This window comes from Epinephelus moara, chromosome 14, assembly GCF_006386435.1.
Source record: "Epinephelus moara isolate mb chromosome 14, YSFRI_EMoa_1.0, whole genome shotgun sequence".
Taxonomy (NCBI): domain Eukaryota; kingdom Metazoa; phylum Chordata; class Actinopteri; order Perciformes; family Serranidae; genus Epinephelus; species Epinephelus moara.
Genome location: NC_065519.1, coordinates 33,749,793 through 33,770,164, shown reverse-complemented (window position 1 = coordinate 33,770,164; position 20,372 = coordinate 33,749,793). Strand labels below are relative to the sequence as shown.

At 41.2% G+C, this 20,372-nt stretch overlaps 1 protein-coding gene across 1 annotated transcript in view; it reads left to right on the top strand.

Annotated features, from left to right (window-relative positions):
- Positions 1–20,372, top strand: part of eipr1 (EARP complex and GARP complex interacting protein 1) — an 82,967-nt gene that overhangs the window by 43,202 nt on the left and 19,393 nt on the right. Inside the window, exon 6 of the mRNA XM_050062578.1 lies at positions 6,715–6,851. Within this exon, the coding sequence (XP_049918535.1) occupies positions 6,715–6,851 (137 nt within the window). The remainder of the gene's footprint in view (positions 1–6,714; positions 6,852–20,372) is intronic.

Here is a 20,372-nt window from a genome sequence, read left to right as displayed (position 1 = left end):
CAGAAATGATTATTTTTGTGGTTGAAGTATCCCTTTAACAATCAGCATTTAGCATTAGAAGCAGTTTTGTCCAAAGTGGAGAGAATCTGAAGGTCCATCCAGATTGAAAGCAAAGCTAACATTCGCCTCTTGTTCATGCAAATGTAACTGGTAGACTGTTTTTGCAATCTGTGTTTATTTACCGCAACCAGCAAATGCCCAAACTTTACAGATACCAACTGTGTGTGTCCAGAATGTGCCTCTGCTGTGGTTTTGTGACTTAAAGCCTTTAAATCTTGAGCCTTTAGCATCGACAATCACGGCACTTCTAAAATTTACTTTTTGTTTTGTCAGAACAAACATTGCAATCTTCAGTTGGCGGGGAACATAATCAACCACACTGCCACATTTACACTTGAACAAATCATCGTGTCCGACAAGCTGAATACGGCAGTGTTGCTACATACAAAGCAAACCCCATGAGGACACAAAAGTCCACCTGGTGGACAATTTAAAACATTAGAGGAACAACATTACATGACCCAATATTCAGGGCCTGTAACTCTTAAACATGTATTTCTGCTTGTAATCAATTCAGTGTCTGTTTGTGCGTGAGCGTATGCGTCCCCTGTGCCATGACCCCAGTGTGAGGTCATGTAGGACCACGGCAGCGTGGGCGCTGCTAATTCCATCCTCTGACACCAACACTGGACAACACAGCTATTAAATCCTGTATCGAGGGAGAAGGAGAGAGGTAAAAAGTAATGGTGAGAAAGTACTATAATGAGAAAGGGAGAATGTAGAAAGAGGGAGCGATGGAGGACACGACTGATTGGAAAGATGGAGATTAGGAGGGGAAGAGAGGGAGATATGGATAAGGAAAGAGTGGGCTTGATGAGGAGAAAGGGAATGGAAAAGAGGAGAAAGAGCTTGGCAGCCAAGACAAATTCCTCCAGTGCTGATGAGAATGCTAATCTCCTTCCCTCCCTCCCTCCTCTCTCCTTTCATCCCACTCTCTTCTCTCCCGTTCCCTCTATCTGTCAGAGGGTGATGTGTTCATCTCAAGCCGTGTCCAGCTGCAGTGTGGATGTGTCTCTCTCTCAAGGGCCTGGCCTAGATTAGTGTGCGTGTGTGTGAGTTCGGTGTGGGTGTTTGCGTGAGTGTGTATATGCATATATAAGAGAGGATCATGTGCATAAGCGTACCAGTGTGCATTGTTTGAAAGAAGATTTGTGTGTGTGTGTGTGTGTGTGTGTGTGTCTGCATGTGCATGGCTCATCAATTAGAATCGCTGGTGGAATTGAGTGAGAACATCTCCACCGGCTCACAGCACACCCACACACCTTGTCCTGCACATCTGCTCACAAACACACTCACACACACATAAACACATGCGCACACACACACTCTCTCTTCCGGAGTCTAGAGAAAGCATAAATGCATGGCGATTTGACAGATAGCTTTGCATTAGTGCCGCTTGCGTCCTAAATGAATGCGTCCCCTAGTGTTGTGTGTACTGTCTTGTTAGGGCCCCTAATTTGGTTAGTGCCTTAATAAAGCTGGGAACCTGGGACGCACGAAGCTCAGGCTTTGCTGTTGCACCACTAGGGTAGCCGCAGAGAGGGAGAGTCCTGCAGGCCTCTAACTGATCATAGAGTTTACAGAGCTTCTGGTCTGTCAAGAGGAGGTCAGGCAACTTGATCAGTTCTTTAGGGAAGTCAGGGACAATCAGCAAATTTGGCAAATGAGTTGCTTTGTAAAAAAGATACCAGTGTATGTTGCACAGGTTGTTTCATTCTTGTGTCAATGATTTTGAGTACTGATATTTCAAAATCTCTCCGTTTTCTCTCACTGTTAAAAGTTTTGTCAACTTGTGCTGCTCAACCAGCTAGCCACGGCCATAATCTAAAATGCATGAGCCTGTTAGTGTGGGGGTCGCAGTATCATGGAGCATAGACTGTAATCGAGTGAAGTGACATCGAGTGAAGCCAGTGAAAGAGACATTTCCTCTGGTGTGGGCAGGTGCAGCTTTGACTTAGACATAATGACAGGTAACAGGTCGGTTCTGGTACTGAGCTTTACGGGTATGGGTGGGTGCAGGTTCTCTAAAGTGGACCCATGCAGAACTCTGGCTACAGAGACATCACCCACTGGTTTGTAGATTCCCATTTTGAAGCCTCAAGTTCAGCATATTTGGATGAGGGCGGAGCGACGGGTGGATCTGACTCATAGATTGTGGTGATGACTCATAGACAGCCTGTCACTCATATATAAAGATTCAACCCCTGTCATGAATATCATGAATGTTAAAATTAGCTTTAGAGACCAAAACTGTTCTTTCTACCAGACTGTGAACATGTTTATTTCTGCTGTAAAGTTTGACATTTTAACATGGCAGTCTATGGGGATTGACTCACTCTTGGAGTCAGCCTCAAGTGGCCATTAGAGGAAGGGCAGTTTTTGGTACATCTGCATTGCCTTCATTTTTCAGCCTTGGAGGTTGCCCCTTAGGTAAGTGATATGTGTTTAGATGTTAGTTGGCAATGCACATGGTTACACTTTCAAAAGAGCATAGTTGATATCTAAATAATCTACTTTTCCCCTTTCCTCTACTTTCTGGTTCATAGTAACAATGCTCACCAAGTCATGCCTACAATCAGCCCTAAAGAATTCATACCCCTATATTCTATTTCACTCAGAGAGATGTGACATATGTGAAACCTGATCAAGTTCCATTTGCTAATGAAGGCCATGGGATACAGTCACAAACCCCAGAAAAACTTTAACTTTGGACTATTTTGTCACATACATAAACATAGCAACACCTGTGGGAATTACCAAAATGTTAATCTTACCATAAGACCAGAAATAGCAGCATCAGCAACATTCTTTATTAGTTTTTTCATCAAAACTTTCCACCATTGTTGTCGCCAGTGTGTAAGAGCCTTCAGATAACCTTACTTCATACCCTGATGTACCCACCAAACTGTTCATCTGCTTAATCACATCATGTGATGCTTTAAGTAGACGTGTGCTTGAAACAAAGTTTTCTGGTCAGTGTTTATAGCTGTTTTAACAGCCACAGTTGCATTTGGGCTGAAAAGCCTGCCACAATAGAGAGGGCTGAATCATGATAACTGTTGATAAGGCGTTCATAGTAGCACTTGGTTTTACACATTAAAGCACTAGAATAAGATGTGTAAAGAATGAAAAAGAGAGCTTGAGAGAGAAGTTAGTACCCTGCTTACTTTCTCACCTCCACACAGCAGGCCAATGGTTGTGTGAAGTGGGCACACTTCTCAGCTTGTCAGTTCTGTAGAGTTGCAGAAATTGTCACACGTAGTTTCCCCCAATTCTGATGTCCAAAAGGTGTGGGGGTCGGGGGTTTAAGACTCCTTTCGACTATCTAACAAATAGTTTGATTGGGTCACATTAACACCTTTAGCCCTAACTTCTGTAGACCAAAGCTTTAAGGGAATGAATGATTTGTAGGGATAGCCATTGTGAGGAGGAGTACATTGTTAAAAACATGTATATCAGCAATGTAAAGGTGTTCTAACTGCCACTTCAAAGTGCCTTTAATAAGATAAGTTGTAACATATCTGATTTGGTGATGATTGGTATGCTCAGTAACCCATAACCTGACATATAAAATGGAAAAAAAGGAGAAGGCACTCTGATTTAATCATGAAAATCCATGGAAAAGTCATGGAATTTTACATCAAGGCCACAGAGGAAACCCTGCTTCTCTTCTTGTCCGATTTTATCTGTCCCCCGTCTTCTGCCACCTTTCTTCAGCTCCTTTCTTTTCACTCCTTTCCTTTATTTTTCCTTTATTTTCTTCTTTTTTTACCCTCTTTGTTCTCCTTCCTTTTATCCTATCTGCTTTTCTTTCTCAGTCTTCCTCCCTCCCTGCTGCTCTATCGGCCTGTCTCTCTCTCCCTCTCTCTCCCTCGCTCTCCCTCTGTCCTCTCTAGCTGAAATAATGAGAGTGTGCCAGGGAGCTGTGCGGTGACGGGGCGATCGATGATCCCTGCTCCAACAGGCAGAGACGGGAGAGAGAGGGAGAGAGAGAGAGAGAGAAATGGTAGAAAGAGAAAGATGAGGATAAAAAACCCGCAGCTAGTCAGAGAGCAGAGGAAAATGGAGCAGTGTGATGCTGCTTTTTAGAATTGTTAGATGCATCATAGTTTAAGGGAAAGATAATCATTTTCAAGGCCAGCCTGCTGAATTAATTGGATTCCATTTTTTAAAGTAGCCTGATGAAGTGATATGCTTTATAATTCAAAGTCCTTGAAGTGTTTTGACTTTGATTAATTCCACCTTCATTGTTGCCCTGTGAAATATACGAAGCAGGTTTGATAAATATCCAATGACAAGCATGTCGTCTTGTTTGAAAAGCCTTAAATGTTGCAATTTAACCTGACTGCCTTTCAGCTAAACTGCTCTAATTTTTGGATCCAGTGACATTTTGTCAGTTAAATGTTTTTCTTTTGAAACACCGAAGAAATTACAATAAATTTGAATGATTTTTCAACCAGCCTAAACAGGCTACTTTGATTCAGCTTTCAACACTCATCAGTCTTGAATCCCCCAAGGGCTCATCTTTGACTTGACAGTTGATCCATAAGTAACTGAGCGATCTAGTGTATAGAGCCCTGCTATGGGACCGAGGAGAGCCCGGGGTCAGTAGGTCTGCTGACTGAGCAGCAGGTTACAGAGGAGATAGGAGCATGCTGTTGCCTCCCAGCGCCCACACTGGAGGGCTCTCGCTGTATAGGTCCTGTCTTGCTGCTGGGCATTGGAGTGAGAACAGAACATGCTAATCCATATGTTGGAGCACCCTGCAGGCATAGAGAGAGGCTACTTTTTTATTTAAGCTACAGGTGCGGAGCAGATTCTTAGAAAATATTAAAACTACTGGTGAAAGTGGTATCACTTGGAAACATGGAATTTGAGTTTGATGTTACTTTATTATGCAGTCTCATCACTGCACGCTGTCTATCTTAGCAAGTAGTTCAAAGCTGTATTAAGTGATATTTTGGCCATTTGGGGAAAGCATAGCAAGCTGAAACACAACATCTGACATCACATAAGAATCTGATATCGATAATTTGTTGGCAAACAGTTGCCAATTTACTCACCCAGCAGAGACGGAGCAACATTAGCATTCGTTAGAAGTTGCTCCTCAGTCCGTCTTTCAGCTCTGTTTTGCTCTCCACCAACTCCTGAGGAAAATATATAGCTGTTAAATGCTCCGCTGTGTTTACCTAGCCTGGTTCCAGAATTTCCACTCACATCTCAGACAATTGATGTATAAAGAGAACTGGATGCAGTGTTTGAGGAGGGGCCCTATTCATTCCTATGAAAGTTGCCCTGTGACACACGACGCCAAAAAAGCTTGACTTACGGGGTATAAAATTTCCTGGATCTTTCACATTGTTGGGCCTATAGAGCAAGTGCACTACAGACTGTGGCCGGCCGAGCAGCTTACTTCTACTGGCCAGGCGGCTAACTCAATGTTAAGCGTTCTGCTGACTTGAATGGGGATAAAATGGTTAAATCGCATAGCCCTTCTAGATTTTTGAAATGCAATAGGACCAAATGGATCAAATCCAGATAATAAGATTAGTCATTTTGCGGGTATTGTGACAATCAAATAAATGAATCCACTGATTTGTAGATGTCTTTTTCACTATGTAAGTCTATGGGGGAAAGCTTTTTTGGGTCCAATGGCATCACTTAGCAGACCAAGATGTAATTCTTCTATTTGGCCACTACGAAAATTGCCATCAAAGCCTTGCATACTTCCTGAGGGCCTGTCTTAGACCAGTTCAATAGTTCAGAAAGTTCTGTTTCTTCCAGTTAGAGAAAAAGAGCCAAAACTTTAAGACATAATTACGAGAAAAACTGTCAGGTAACTGATCCTAACAGCCTTTACTACAGCTTTGGTGTCAACTGAAAGTGAGGATAGTGTGATAGATTTGTCACCCACCAATGACTTGTTAGGGCAAAACAGAACACAAAAATCCCCTCTCCCAAAAAGACATGGGCTAACATGAACACCTCCTCTCCAGCTAAAACATGAACGCAGTGTGCAGGCTAATGTTTACCAGCTTGTAGCTAATCTTTTTTGCCTACAATTTTGTGCTGGGCAGGTAGTACACAGTGGGGTTTTCTCTAAAAACCACCGCCTGCCGGTGAAAAGGGGTTGATGCAAGCAGAATTAGCAGCAAAACAATGGGCTAAAAGAGGACTAAAAGCTCTGTAGAGAAGAACTGCAAAGTTGGGTTACATTTTCTGTGAGTTTCTCTCTTCAAGCAACCCCTTTCACACTGCACACAGTAATTTGATCAATTGTTAATATAAGATACATTGATTAGTGCAGCTTTAAATGAGTATTGAGTCTTAAAACTAAAACTGAATCAGACCAAAATTACATCTTGAGGGAGACATTTATTGCAAAGTAGGTAGAAGTTATGTCAGTAAGAGTGTATATATTTCAGCATGGTGTAAATCTGCAGGCAGTTGGTGTGCCAGTAATGCCCAAAATATTACTACAGAGTCATATTGAACGATTGTAGTCTTGAGTGTGGCCTGCAGAGAAAATGACTTCTAATAACGCCTTATTATGCTGATTGAGTGCACCGTACTGGCTGAACCTGTCACAGATATTTGGATGAAATTCACGTCCCTGCTCAGAGATGGTAATGAAGGTGTTGCCGTCCTCTGCAGGTCTCCAGCACCGCCACCTTGGAGGGCAAAGGTCAGCTGAAGTTCACCTCGGGCAAGTGGAGCCCCCACCACAATTGCAGCCAGCTTGCCACAGCGAATGACACGGCCATACGAGGCTGGGACCTTCGCACCATGAGGTGAGCGCTGCGCTCTTGGGCTGGTTTGAAAAACAATTTTTCAATACAATTTGCAAACACACGTTTCCTTTTTTTATTTCATGTGAGCCATTTCTCAAAATCCTGACAGTGATACTTTAAATGGCCATATGCCTTCTTTAATTTTATAAAGACCTCTCCTCATGTGTCACTGTATTGATATTTTTTGTGGAAATTTGAGGAAGTACAGCTACTTGAGCCGATAAAACCACATATGTTCAATAATTCTATGGCTGACAATAAGCCAGTGCCAGGAAGAAGACTTTGAAAGCAATGCTTTGGTGGCACTGAGGATTGAAATTTTAAAAGGAGTAACATGAGGCATGTTTTCTGTAAGCTTTGCCACTCAGTATTAAGGCATTTTTTTTACATGGCAAATTTCAACATGCACCTGACTTAAAACCAGACGGATGTTTTCCAACAGCCTGCATTTAAATCTGACAGAAGTGAGTCATGTAAGAGTCATGTAAGTGAAACTCTCAGAGCTTAATAATTTCAGCGTGTGTTTACATGTAATTACAAGATATTCCAGTGCAGCATACAGAAATATGCATCTAATTTGACTTATCATGCTGAATTAAAGTATTGCAGATGTGTTTTGCCACTGTCCCTCCAATAGACATCATTACTGCACATGTATTGCAAACGCTTAAGAAAAACCCAATATATCCAGCCACTGAAAACCTCTGTCATTTATCTATCTATCTAGGTGAATTGAATACTTTTTGGTACTGACCAAAATGTTTTGTTTGCTTCTTATTCATTAATTAAAAGTTATACTAACATTATTTCATCAACAATGTTGAACCATATCCAGGCATTAATTGATGAATTAAATTTCATTGTTATGAGGGGCTGATGCACATGTTGCATTATTTTCTCCTCAAAACAATTTCAAGCTTCTAACACGTACACTGATGAAAGCACAACACTCATCATCAACATTCACTGCCTGGCTGATCTGCTCCCACGAATGGGTTTTTCTGTCTTTGTTGTGATAGTTTTATACAGCCTAGATAGACAGTAGCTTAAGGAGTTGCAGTGACGTTGCCAACGCCTTCCTGAAAAGTTGACATATTTTCAACAAGAAATGCTAGGAGCAGCCACATGAAAAAGCTGGAGCTCAATTGAAAAAAATATGCCGTCCCTCAAGAAAAAAAAAAGCGTTATGTGCTATGTGGACACAGGACCTTGGGTTTTCTTCCCCAGCTTAAGGCAACAAAAGCATGGTAATAAAACATGGCTTGTCTTAAAATAAGTAAGCTTGTTACTAATGTAATGAAACATCACATCACTTGCGTGACGTTACGTTATGGTAGCAAACGTTGTTGCTATTAAAACAGCTCCATTGACTATTGTTTTCACATGGGACACAAACAGCGGTCTCCCACTTGAAAGTCCGAGGTTTGTTTCCTGTGGGAACTTTTTTTTTTTTTTTCTTCTACCAAACTCAACCCTACCATCATATCACCGCACAGAGGAAAGCATGCATCTTCTGCTCAGGCTCCCAGTAACTGCGCTCAGTCTTGAGCCAATTTTTCCCAGTGGTCTCTTGCAGTATTGCAGCAAAAAAATCCCCTGCAGCCCAAATAGCATTTTCCCCATTGTAAAAGAGACATTTGTAAGACTCGACACAACACTGCAAACTAGGTAAATTATGACTTTTTCTGTCTTTTTATGTTATTTTTGATCCATGAAAGTTTTATATTTTTGAAACAATTTACAACTCTAACTGACATTATCACAATGTAAAGTCTATGAACTGGGCAAGACAACCAGGAGAAACACTTCCTGTGTATATTCGGTGGGCTGCATACCACGAAAGTAAAGCCAGAAGATAGACTTTTTTGGCATATTCACCAGGAGAGCAACCCCAATGGAATGAACAGGCACCATCTTGGCATCCAGTATTCAGTCCAGTATTACAAATCTATGCTACTGCTAGGCCGAACACCCACGCTGTCATGAGCATGAGCCTCTCTCTAATCCATGAGTACGTAGACGAACAGACACTTAAACTTACTTAGACTTAATCAATATACTGTTAATGCCTGACATTGATAAAAACCTATAGCTTTTATCTTTAGTTTGAACGTGTAAAGGTACATGGGCTGGATCTGGTGACAGGATAGACAGCTGGTATTAAATATATTTCAGATCCTTACGTCACTTATTCTTTGATATTCCCTCACTTAGATAATATTGTTAAAACATTATGCTGTATTTAATTAAAGTACAGTCATTTTGAAGCTGCATTGTGTCAGGCAAAATTAAACACTGATGCATTTCGAAGGTTTGGCTTGTTGAATAGAAAAAAAGTTGTTGAAAAAAATCCTTTCATAATTTTCATATTCTTCAGTGCCGTGAGATAAAAGTCAGGTATCCTACTGGCATAAATTACAAATGATACTCAGCCCTGACTATGACCCACAGTAAATCTTTATTTACCACATTTACTTCTTTTAAGAATAATACTATCAACACTGCAGTTTTGTTTGGTTATAATTTAAGCAGCAAAATTAAAGACAGGAAGAAAAAAAAGAACAAAGCTGCACATTGCTACGGCTTTGATCCAAATTCTGAGTTCTGTTTTTGTCCAGAAAAATATGTGAAATGTGCATTCAGGAGTGTGTGTCTGTCTGGCATGATGTTCTCTGTGGAGACGCTGGGACTGACTGGCAGAGGGAATCTCTGTGAATTTCCTTTTTATGATACGTTTTCTTTGCCTGTAGTTGTTGATGAATCTAATGAAGTGTAAGCTTCTCCTCAGCTCATGATAAAGTGCGAGGCGACAGACCACTAATGTTCCTGCTTGACATGGAGCATGTGTACTACCACACATTAACCTTGTAACTGCAGGTTATCAGCGACCCACCTCACAACCTCTAGCTGCGTGTGTGTGCATGCGATGCATTGTGTGTGTGCTTTGTTTGTGTCTGCTGTGTTTCTGAGGTATGTGATGAGTGAGGTCAGCTGGCGTGTACGTGTGGGCTCTGCTAGAGGAATAATAATCACCCGGCTATCCATCGCAATGATAACGGCAACACGGCGAAGAGATTGAGAGGTGTGTCGGGTGAAGGAGAGAGAGAGACGGGGGGAGAGAGAATATATTTACAAGATGTGTATCACAGACCCAGATAAGATAGTTGAACCATTGATATCGCTCTCCGTCAGCCCCATAACAAATTATAGAGTTCCTGCACGCTCCATTTTGGCCGTTCTCCTCCCGCTGTGCTATTTTGAAAGATGCAACAGTGCTGATTTGGCCGTCGGCACAAAGGGAAGGAGGGGGCGGCAGCACAGGGCTTGTTAGCAGAGACCACAGTATCATCTCTGATATCACAGTGCACTGAAAGATACCTTTGTGCATTATTTTATACAGATTTCCCTAAAATTAAACTGTTATCTTTGACAGCTTTGAGATCTAAAATTTCAAATAAAGTTTTGTGGGGTTTAACCTTTTTTTTTTTTTTAAATGACTGGTCCATTACTAGGTCACTGCTAGTTACAGGGTAGATAGCTTTCAATTTAGCTTAGCCAAGAAAACAACAACTAGATTTTACTTTCATATGGACATGAATGTTTATATAAGAAATAACTTAATGTATAGAAAAACAGAACTGATATATCTGCATGTAAGTGGTTGTTAGCCGTATTTTTCTCTTTTTATTTACAGTAAAAAATTAATAGATACCAATACCATCATTATTAATTTACCATTTTTAAACATAAGTGTACAAGGTGCTGTACAGATATAAAAAGCAAAAAAAGACAAAAATATTAAAACACAGGTGAATGTCAAATACATAAGAAACATATACACAAGTAAAATATATAAAGCTAAAACAGTGAGTCAAATAATCTATTAGTTGATAGAAAAATAATCTGCATCAATTTTGATAATTTTGTTTTGCTTTTTGGAGGCTGGATGCTTTTCTTTGTTTTCTGTGAAAATAAACTGAACCTGTTTGGGTTTCGAATTGCTGGTCAGACAAAGCAAGCAATTTTAACGTCAACCTGCCTTATGGGAGGTTTTGATGTTTTTTTATATTTCATAGCTCAATCTATTGATTGAGTCATTGATAAGAACAAACAACTGTTAGTTTACCTGAAAGACTGAACCATTGGAGCAATTGACTGAATGAATCCCTGTCACTTCTTGACTTCTCCAATCCAAGGTTTTATTTAGGCCCTGTTTACGCGTATCCACATATTTTTGAAAGCGGATATTTGTCCACATGACCTTCATATTACAACATACTGTGTCTCTGTCCACACTAAAACACAAAAACGACTGTAAATACTAGCTTGTGTTAGCTGTCTTCCGTAGTCCCCCTTTATCACAACACCAGTAAAGTGTGAACACCTATTGATGATCTCATCACTGTTGAGTTCCCTTCAATATGACGAAGGAGCTCACACAAAGATTTGAGTGATTCCCTGAATATGTGAGAGTCTTACTTTTACACCTCATCGACAACAATCCCTTTATCAGAATTGTTCCACCATCTGCTGGTTCGACCAGGTCTGATCCATTTCTGGTGGACTTTAAAGGTATAATATGTAGTTTTTCCATATAAAAATTTCTAAAAACGACTAAACCAATATTATATATTTTGTTTAGTTGTGTACTTTGATTATCAGAAATGTTTCCAACAATTTTTCAAACCCAGATAAATATGAAATATTAATAACAGTTACGGACCGTGTCATTAGGTCGCAATGGCGGCGTAACTCCAGTTACCATAAACATTAAATGAAGGAGAAGAAGAAGAAGCAGACTGGATGAGACGTCAGAGAATGAACGTTACTGTTGCTAGGCTAAGCTAACTCGTCATGAATCATGGTTATGCATTGACGGTTGCTGCACCTTCTGACACCGAAGCTGTCCCGGTAAACAGCCCGGTAAAACGGAAACGTACGGGTCAACCAAGCGATCCCAGAAGAATCTGGGATAAGAAGAGAGCTAAATCCAGGATAAATATTGGTGTGGCCTTTCCGAGATGGAAAGAGCTTCTTGAAAATCTAGGACTACAATTCGACGCCGACCTCGCGTGTGTTCTACTAGACAGGTAAGCAAACATCTGGCTGATGTTATCGAAATATTAATCGTTTCCACCAGTGTATTGCAAGCACTGCTGCCCGCCGGGGCACCAGCGCTCCGGCCAGCGGCCTCCGCTGCCACAACATCTAACGATAGGTTTCTATAATGCTGAGCTGATGCCGGTAAATGAACTACATTTATAAAAGAGGCAGAGGAATAGCTAAACAGAAGACGCACTGAGCAAGAGAGAGCAGCAGAGAGGGAGAAGCCATCGCTAACTGTAAAGCTAAGTAACTAGCAGTTTGCTCAAATAACTAGCAGATTGCTAACCGCTCAGCTAACGTAAGTAACTGTTAGCATTTCTGAATAGAGTGTAAATAACTGAGGTTAGCGAGACAGTCACTAAAAAAGAGAGCCATGACTTTAACACGCGGAAAACCGGACATTATAATCAGTTTATAAAAAAAAACCCAGACGCCCCGGACGGGACGTGAAAAGTGGACATGTCCGGGCAAAAGAGGACATTTGGTCAGCCTAAGTAACGTTACTACTGATAGTTAGATCAGAGTTTGACCATCCGGTGTAGGTACCAGATCGGCTCGGGCTGCTACACCGGCCGACGGACCCCATTTGCATAAAGTGAAACATAAAGTGAATATAACTTCAGTAATATACCTCGTCCATGAGCATTTCTGTGCCACGGTCGGTTTCAGTTACACGGAGTGAGGAACGTTACATCTGTATCTGTTATATAACTACAACTCCCATGATCCCACGCTACTTCGTGACGTCATCCAACTCCGTCTTCTGTTATTGTTTTGGTTTGAGACTCCTAGCAGCAGAAAATTACATATTGCACGTTTAAACCGCAGATGATGAGATGGGCCAGATAACACTGGGTGCAGCAGACAGCTCCGTTCATCCATGAAGGTGTGCAGCAATACCAAGTTTAAGTGGAAAGTAGTTGTAAGTAAATGCTAACAAAACATACACAAACCTGTAAGTTAGTCTGCTGTTGTTATTGTTCCTGGTGCATGCTCATTACACATTGCAACAATAGATATGCGCAGACTGAGGAGATGACATCATCATTTCCCAAACATTCTGTATTACACATTCAAACACATACAAAATAACCAAAGTTTAAAAAAAAAACCTCCACCTCATAAATGTCCAAAAATGCATGTTTTAGGAGACGTGAAACCACTTTGTGTGCAGACAGGAGGCCAAAACTATTGGAAAATATCTGTTTTGTAAAAATAACTGTATCAGTGTAGACAGGGCCTTAGACAGACAGTCAGCAACCAAGGGCATGGTGTGTGTGTGTGTTAGACAGACAGNTGTGTGTGTGTGTGTGTGTGTGTGTGTGTGTGTGTGTGTCTGTTTGAGTAAGTGACTTGCATGTGACAAGCGACTGTGTGCTCGCCTGTGTTTGCTCTTTGCTATGTGTACCTTTCTGCTTTTCTGTGCGTGCAGTGTTGTGTGCTCATGCCTCTACATAAATGTGGTGTGTGTGTGTGTGTGTGTGTGTGTGTGTGTGTGTGTGTGTGTCCAGTTGGTGTGGCAGCTGTGTGATGGCAGCCTCTCAGCACGCTCCACTGCCTCCTCAGACGACCTCTGAGGTGTCCCCTCACACCCACACACACACACACACAGACTCACACACACAAACGCACACTCTTGTCTCTCTTCTTCCACCCCACATTCCCAGGGCTCATCACTATGGATGTATTATTAGAACTGGATACAGCGCAGCCACTCAGCCTTGCTTTCAATCTGTCCCAGTGGCCACTCTTAGGATTCCAACAAAAAAAATCTCCCACGGCCCAAAAGCATTTTCCCAGTAACCACCATTGTATAAGACACATCTGTAAAACTGTTACCAGGACACCTCTGGTTTTAAACATAGATAGACAGATAGATAGATAGATAGATAGATAGATAGATAGTGGTCAATTATCACTCTTTGTATTGTATATTTTTAAACTATCTGGGTTTCATCTTTGTAAAACTTCTATTATGCCCGGAAAAGTCTCTTTTTCTCTGAATGATGTCACCACCAGCGGTTGCATTAGTTTTTTTTGTTGACATCATTTTGAGCCATTATGACGGATTCTTTACAATCCGCTGAAAAAAATTAAATCCTCTATATCTACCTGTCATTTTATATTAATTTTTCAATAATAAAAAGACATATTTAAAAGCAATTGATTTTCATTTATTTATTTTTTATTTTTTAAACAATTAATATACAGAACAAGCTTATAGATAATGCATTTATAGGGTGTAGTGCTATTTGTTTACACACAAGAGTGCAGCTATGGTGCTTACACATCAAGTTGAGGCTCGTTTGGTCAGTAACCACTGTTCCTACTAGGGTTGGGTCGGTATGAGAAAAAAAAAACGGTCCGGTTTTTGTGAAAAACCGCATCAAGTCAGGAATACCGGATTTTCACCACTTGGGGGCGCAATTGACTCATTTAAAATAAAAACCGACCATAGGACAACAGAGTGACAGTAACACGTTGTTTTTTTTATTCCTTACAAATAAATTTGCAGGTTTAGCTTACTCAATCAGTGCAAACAAGGGTTGCCTCCTTCGTCTGGCTCAAAGCCAAAGTGTTGCCATGTTGGCGCATTCTTTGATTTCTTCAAGACTAAATTGTCCGGCATTATCGACTCTCCGTCACTGTTAAACAAACTCCAGGCTACAGTAGAGGCTTCGGCGCATGCGCACTTGCACCCCCTAGCTCAGTCCCCACCCCACCCCCACCCCCCTCTCTCTCCTGCTCGCTGTGCGCTTGGCGAAGAGGCAGACAGGTGCTCACAGACTCGGGCATACTATAAGCGGAGCGGACTCCGCGAGGAATGTCTGCAGTCATTCGGGCTTCCATAGTCGAGTGCACTTCCGCGTTGTAGTTTCCTGTAAAAATGTCCGTGAAAAATCCCCGCGATGTGAAAAGTACATGCCGAGCAGTCTTTTGTGTGACACTGGTGTGTGGAGCGGAGTCCGCGCGGTCGTAAAATCTGAGCTTTGCGCACACAGGGCTTGCGGACATCCGCTTTTTGTCCGGGCGCGTACGTTCCGCGGTCCAGTCGGTCTCAAAAAAAAGAAACCCGGTCCAAGACGGAGTACCGAACCAAATTGGTATTACCGAGAACCGACCCAACCCTAGTTCCTACAGTGGCTAGTTTACGTACATTAGCTATTACTATAAAATGAAAGGATATTTTGCTGCCTTTTCATCTTAACTAGTTAACAATTAGCAGCCTCAGCCCAAGAAAAAATTATTTAAGCTATTGTGCTGCTCAAAGACCACCACTGGCAGCTACCGGCAACTTTTACGGTGGAATGTTTTCTTGCGTGTTACTTAGTGCATGAGTTTACATCATTCCATCGACACATGTCAATATAAACACACAGCTGCCATGACATTTTCCAATGGCGTATAGCAATATGGCTTACCAATGCGATGGTTTAAACCAGTTTGACAATGTGGTCATGCACTTGAGATCAAAGACAAGACAAGACAATAGCTAATTAGTATGCGCATGGCACCAACTGGACAGGAGTGTGAATTGAGTTGCAGTAGATCACCCTCAGTGTTCTAATCTCACAAAATGACAAATGGCTTTTAGATTTTCCATCATACTTAAAACAGAAGATGTTCGATTAACGCAACCTCTGATCACCACTGTCTATATGAGTATGGCGCTGTGTGCGTTCATGATGTGTTTCAGGAACAAGGATGCTTGCAATGTCAAAGCAAAGGCTGTACACATGTACAAAAATTAAAGGGAAAACTATAAATGACACAAAGGCATCACATAATGGTCGCTTGTTAGCCTTTGTTCTTGATCCTATAATTGTTGTTTTCGTTGTTGTTTTTAACCACTATATTAGACAAGTAATCACTGGATTCACGAATATGACACTGTGGGCAACTTTTTGTACCTACCCCCTAACACTTTTCCTCAGGGTATTATTCAGTGGAAGCTAAACATTTTTTGGTGTGTGCACCATGCAAGTAATTCTCATTGGACCGAACAGACACCATCTTTGGATCTGGTATCCAGTTCTAATAATACATCCATGCTCGTCACCCACTCTGCCAACCCAATCACTGCTGCCCTATTCTGAAATAAGGACAGGGAGAACAGCCCAGCCATAGCAGCCGCCTCTAGTTAGTCATCTAACACCCTGGAGAAGAGCGCGGTATCTACAGCACCCCGTCTCTCAGACACACAGTGTTTAAAAAAAAAATACAAAGATAACACTGATTATAAAACATATATGGATCCTGTTCTAGTTTGTACTGATGTAAAATGCAGCATTATGTAAATTATGGAATACTCTGCTCCGATATTGGGGACAGAAAGCAGCGTTTAATGGAAAATCCTGACACATTTTCACTTTTTCTCAGTCTTTTTCATTGTACCTTTGCTTTTACATTATTCAGAAGCTAATCCCTGTTGTACAGGGCTGCTGTTGTGATTGTAAGGCAAGGTCTTTTTCATTAATACATGTTTTAAAGGTCATATTTCACTTGTGCCATAGGTCGTCAGAGGGTGCGTGGCAGCATTTTGAAGAGTTTCCTTGATGAAAAACACCTGTAAAAAGTTGACATTTCTATAAGGCATGTGTTGGCTGTAACAAATATGAAAGTATTACACAGTACTGATTAAATACACAACAGACTGATGACATTAAAGTGATGAAACCTCAGAGTTTCCAATTGGGAGAAATGATTGAGGTTTGTAACATAATCAAATGCATTAAGACACAATACAAATAAAAAGATGATTTACTGTGCAATAAAACACACTTACTTGATTTCATATATACACTCATATACATTCATACATACAATTATATGTTTATTACTGAGCTCATACTGTGGTTAAAGGCGGTATTGTACTGGACTGCATGATATTATACATGAGGGGGGCAGAGTATTAGAAACACCTCTCAAATTATTCCAGTCCAGCACAACACCATCACAAATGGATATTTTGTGGTACAATATATATAACTTTCCTGCATTAGAATGTCTGAAAGCTACTAGACCAATGTTCCATAATCCCTAAGGTTTCCAACAATGTTCAAACCCAGAGAAATATGTAATTATAATCATGGTCACGATCCATGTCATTTGGTCCCTGTTGCCTGTCAGTGGCGTTATGCATTGTGCAAGCATCAGAGTTGTGTGTCTGCCAGAATCTGTCATTATTTAGAGTTTTATCTAGTTTTAAGCCACATTTTTACTATACACATTTTAGATCTTGGTCTGTTTTAACTACGTGTTTTAACCGGATGAAAGATTTCAGTCATCAGACATCTGGATCGTAAATTATCAAAGAAACAAGCTGTGCAAACATCAGCAGCAGCTCAGCTCTGACCCCTGCCTTGTCGAACAGCATTGGAGAAACCATTGATTTCATGTGAAACTGCGTTTTTTTTTCAGTATTTTTACCTGTTAAAATCACCACATCCATTTTGTTTTCGAGAGGAGGAGACCTCTGCAGATAATTTGGCTTCTGTTAAAAACCTTAATGTCTGGATTTTAAATTGGAGAGAAAGATGGTGAGCAAATGTTAGCAGGAGCTGGGCCAACAGCCCCTCCATGACAAGCCAGACAACGTCAAAGAAAGACTGATTTGTAATGTGAAACTGCTTTATTCAGGTTTTTTACTGGCTTCAGTCACCTGGTTAATTTGTTTTGGAGAGGAAGAGACCTCTGTGGAGAATTTTGCTCCCGGTGAAAACCTCCTGAACAATGAACACTGAATAAAAAAATAACAACAATAATAATAATAATTTGGATTTAAATAGCACCTTTCAATGTACCCAAGGCCACTTTCAAGAGTCAGAGAAGAAATAGAACAAGAATGGAAATAAAATAATAAGCAGTGATTGTTGGAGATGAGTAAGCTAGAGGCCATAAGACTTGGTGAGCAAGTGGGTTTTCAGCAGTTTTTTGTAAATGTCCAGAGATGGGACTATGCAGATCTCTGCTGGGAGAGAGTTCCAGAGGATGGGGGCTGCCAAACTGAAGGCTCTGTCATCAAAAGTTCGCAGGCTGATGTGGGGGGTGGAGAGCAGACCCATGTCCGACGACCATAGGTTCCGGCACGAGGCATAGGGGTGAGGGAGATCACACAGATACTGGGGGGCAAAACCATGGCAGGATTTGTAGAAGAAGGAGTTTGTACTGGATGCGGGATTTGACTGGAAGCCAGTGAGGTTGGATGAGGGTGGGGGTGATGTGCTGCCAGGGCTTGGTACAGGTGAGAACCCCAGCAGCTGAGGAATCCTAACCTTGAGAAACTGACTGCAATGACGGCATTGCTCCATCTTTTGCTTTTGTTTTGACTGAGAAACCCCTGGTGGCAGAAAATGATGTTTTAATCAACAGCTCTATAACAGTGCATCAAGTTGACTTTAAAAATTGACTGTACATGCAAGCATGGATACATCAGCATAATGTATATGTGTACTATAGTAACAATCCTGTCAGTAACTTCAAAATGTCTTTGTAGGAAATTATGAAAAAACAGTGTTGTGTTAGTGTGTGTGGAACCAACTGTGTGTCATTCCTGGCACGCTGGGGTGCTTTGAGCCTTTGAATAATATTAGGCTAGCTAACAGGCATGTAGTACTAGCCACTGGGCATAAAGCTCTGTGTGTGAGTGTGAGTGTGTGTGTGTGNCACACACACACACACACACACACACACAGAGCTGGCTGTGTAATAGCTGTCAGGCTTGCGGCCATACCATGCACTGCAGGGTGCATACTGAAAAGCAGTGCAGTGCTGCAGTGAAGCATGGACTCTCTACACCTCCCCTGTGGTGTGTATGTGTGCATGTGTGAGTGTGAGCAAGAGAGAGGCTGACAGAGAGTGAGCAAGAAAAGGAGAGCTGGAGCACAATGAGCAGATATGGAAAGAGAGAGAGAGAGAGCGTAAAAGGAGGTGAAATGATTGATAGTGGTGCTATTTGCTCCTTCACAGTGCAGGTTAAAAGCCAGCTGTCTGTTGGTACAAAGACAAGTACCAGACAGCATCAAAACTCATCATCCAGACAGTGTGGTTCACACTGCACGCCTCCCGACCAAAATCAGCTTTTTCATTCCACCTGTTCAACAGATTTGGCAGTGCTTCGGCGTGCCATAATGATAGGGTACCCAAGGTAAACCATTATTCAAAAGACTTTTCCATCATATTTTATTCACATATTCAAATATAGCACCATTATGCAAAAAAGTGTTGCCTATTAGGAGTATCATATATCGGACTCTAATACATGCCATTATGCAAAAGGATGTCAGCTGTATTTGAAATAGTGGTATTCCATATGCCGCCGTCGATTTGAGGGTGACCTCTTGAACCCAGCTACTGTCAAATCGATCATCTGTAACCTTTTCATGCGCTCCAAGTCCTCCCCTCCTCAGTAGACATGAACCAGACATCATACTGTAACTCTCATAATGGTGTATTCATGACCTTATGCAAACGTTGAAATTTAAGAATAAAAATACCTTTTAGATTTGTATTATCAGCCAACAACCTCTCTTAGCTATAGTTTCTATGCCTGTCAAGCTTTCCATTCTTGCACAGCTCACATGCAGTTTACAACGATAATTGTAGCAGATTTACCACTCAAGATTCTTAGTAATTTTAGAAATAGTGGGCACTGAGGTAGACAAAAGCAGGCTTCTTATTTCATCAGTCTGCTATACATAATATTGTGCTAAAACACTAAGGCTAAAACAAATTAACCTTACAATAAAAAAGGCTTTTAGGATGAATACTAACATGTAAAGTTAGCTAGGGTTGCTAGAATATAAATTTCTTGAAATTCCATAAAGTCTTCCAACCCATACGACCACATAAGTTGTATGTTCATAGCTCTGAGCAGGACCCATTGGAGTGTTTACTAAACTAGCTCTCCTACCAGTGGACTATAGATTAGCTTGTATGACTGGTAATGGTCACAGATTTAAACACGTGGGTAACTTGATATAATGAGCGAAGTTACACAAAAACTTAGGTTTAGGTAACAAAACTCTTTGATTAGGTTTAGAAAGAGAATCATGGTTTGGCTTAAAATGAATACCTTTGCTGGGGCGCCCAGTAGCTCAGTGGGTTGATTTCATTGCCAGAGCGGCCGTGGGATGGACTCAAGCCTGCGGCCCCTTGCTGCATGTTACACACACCCCTGCCCCCCAACACTTAATACTGTCCTATAGATTATAACCAAGCCCAAAAAAATAAACATGAAGACACTCCTGAAATATGTCACCATGCTAAGTTTAGTTGTTAAAATAACTCTAGATTGACTTTTGGTTTTACATAGGGCACGACCGATCCACCTCCTCTCTCTCCCACTCTAAGCAGACTTTCTCACTCTTTGTACTACATCGCCTGACTTCCTTCTTTGCTCCTGTAATAATTATC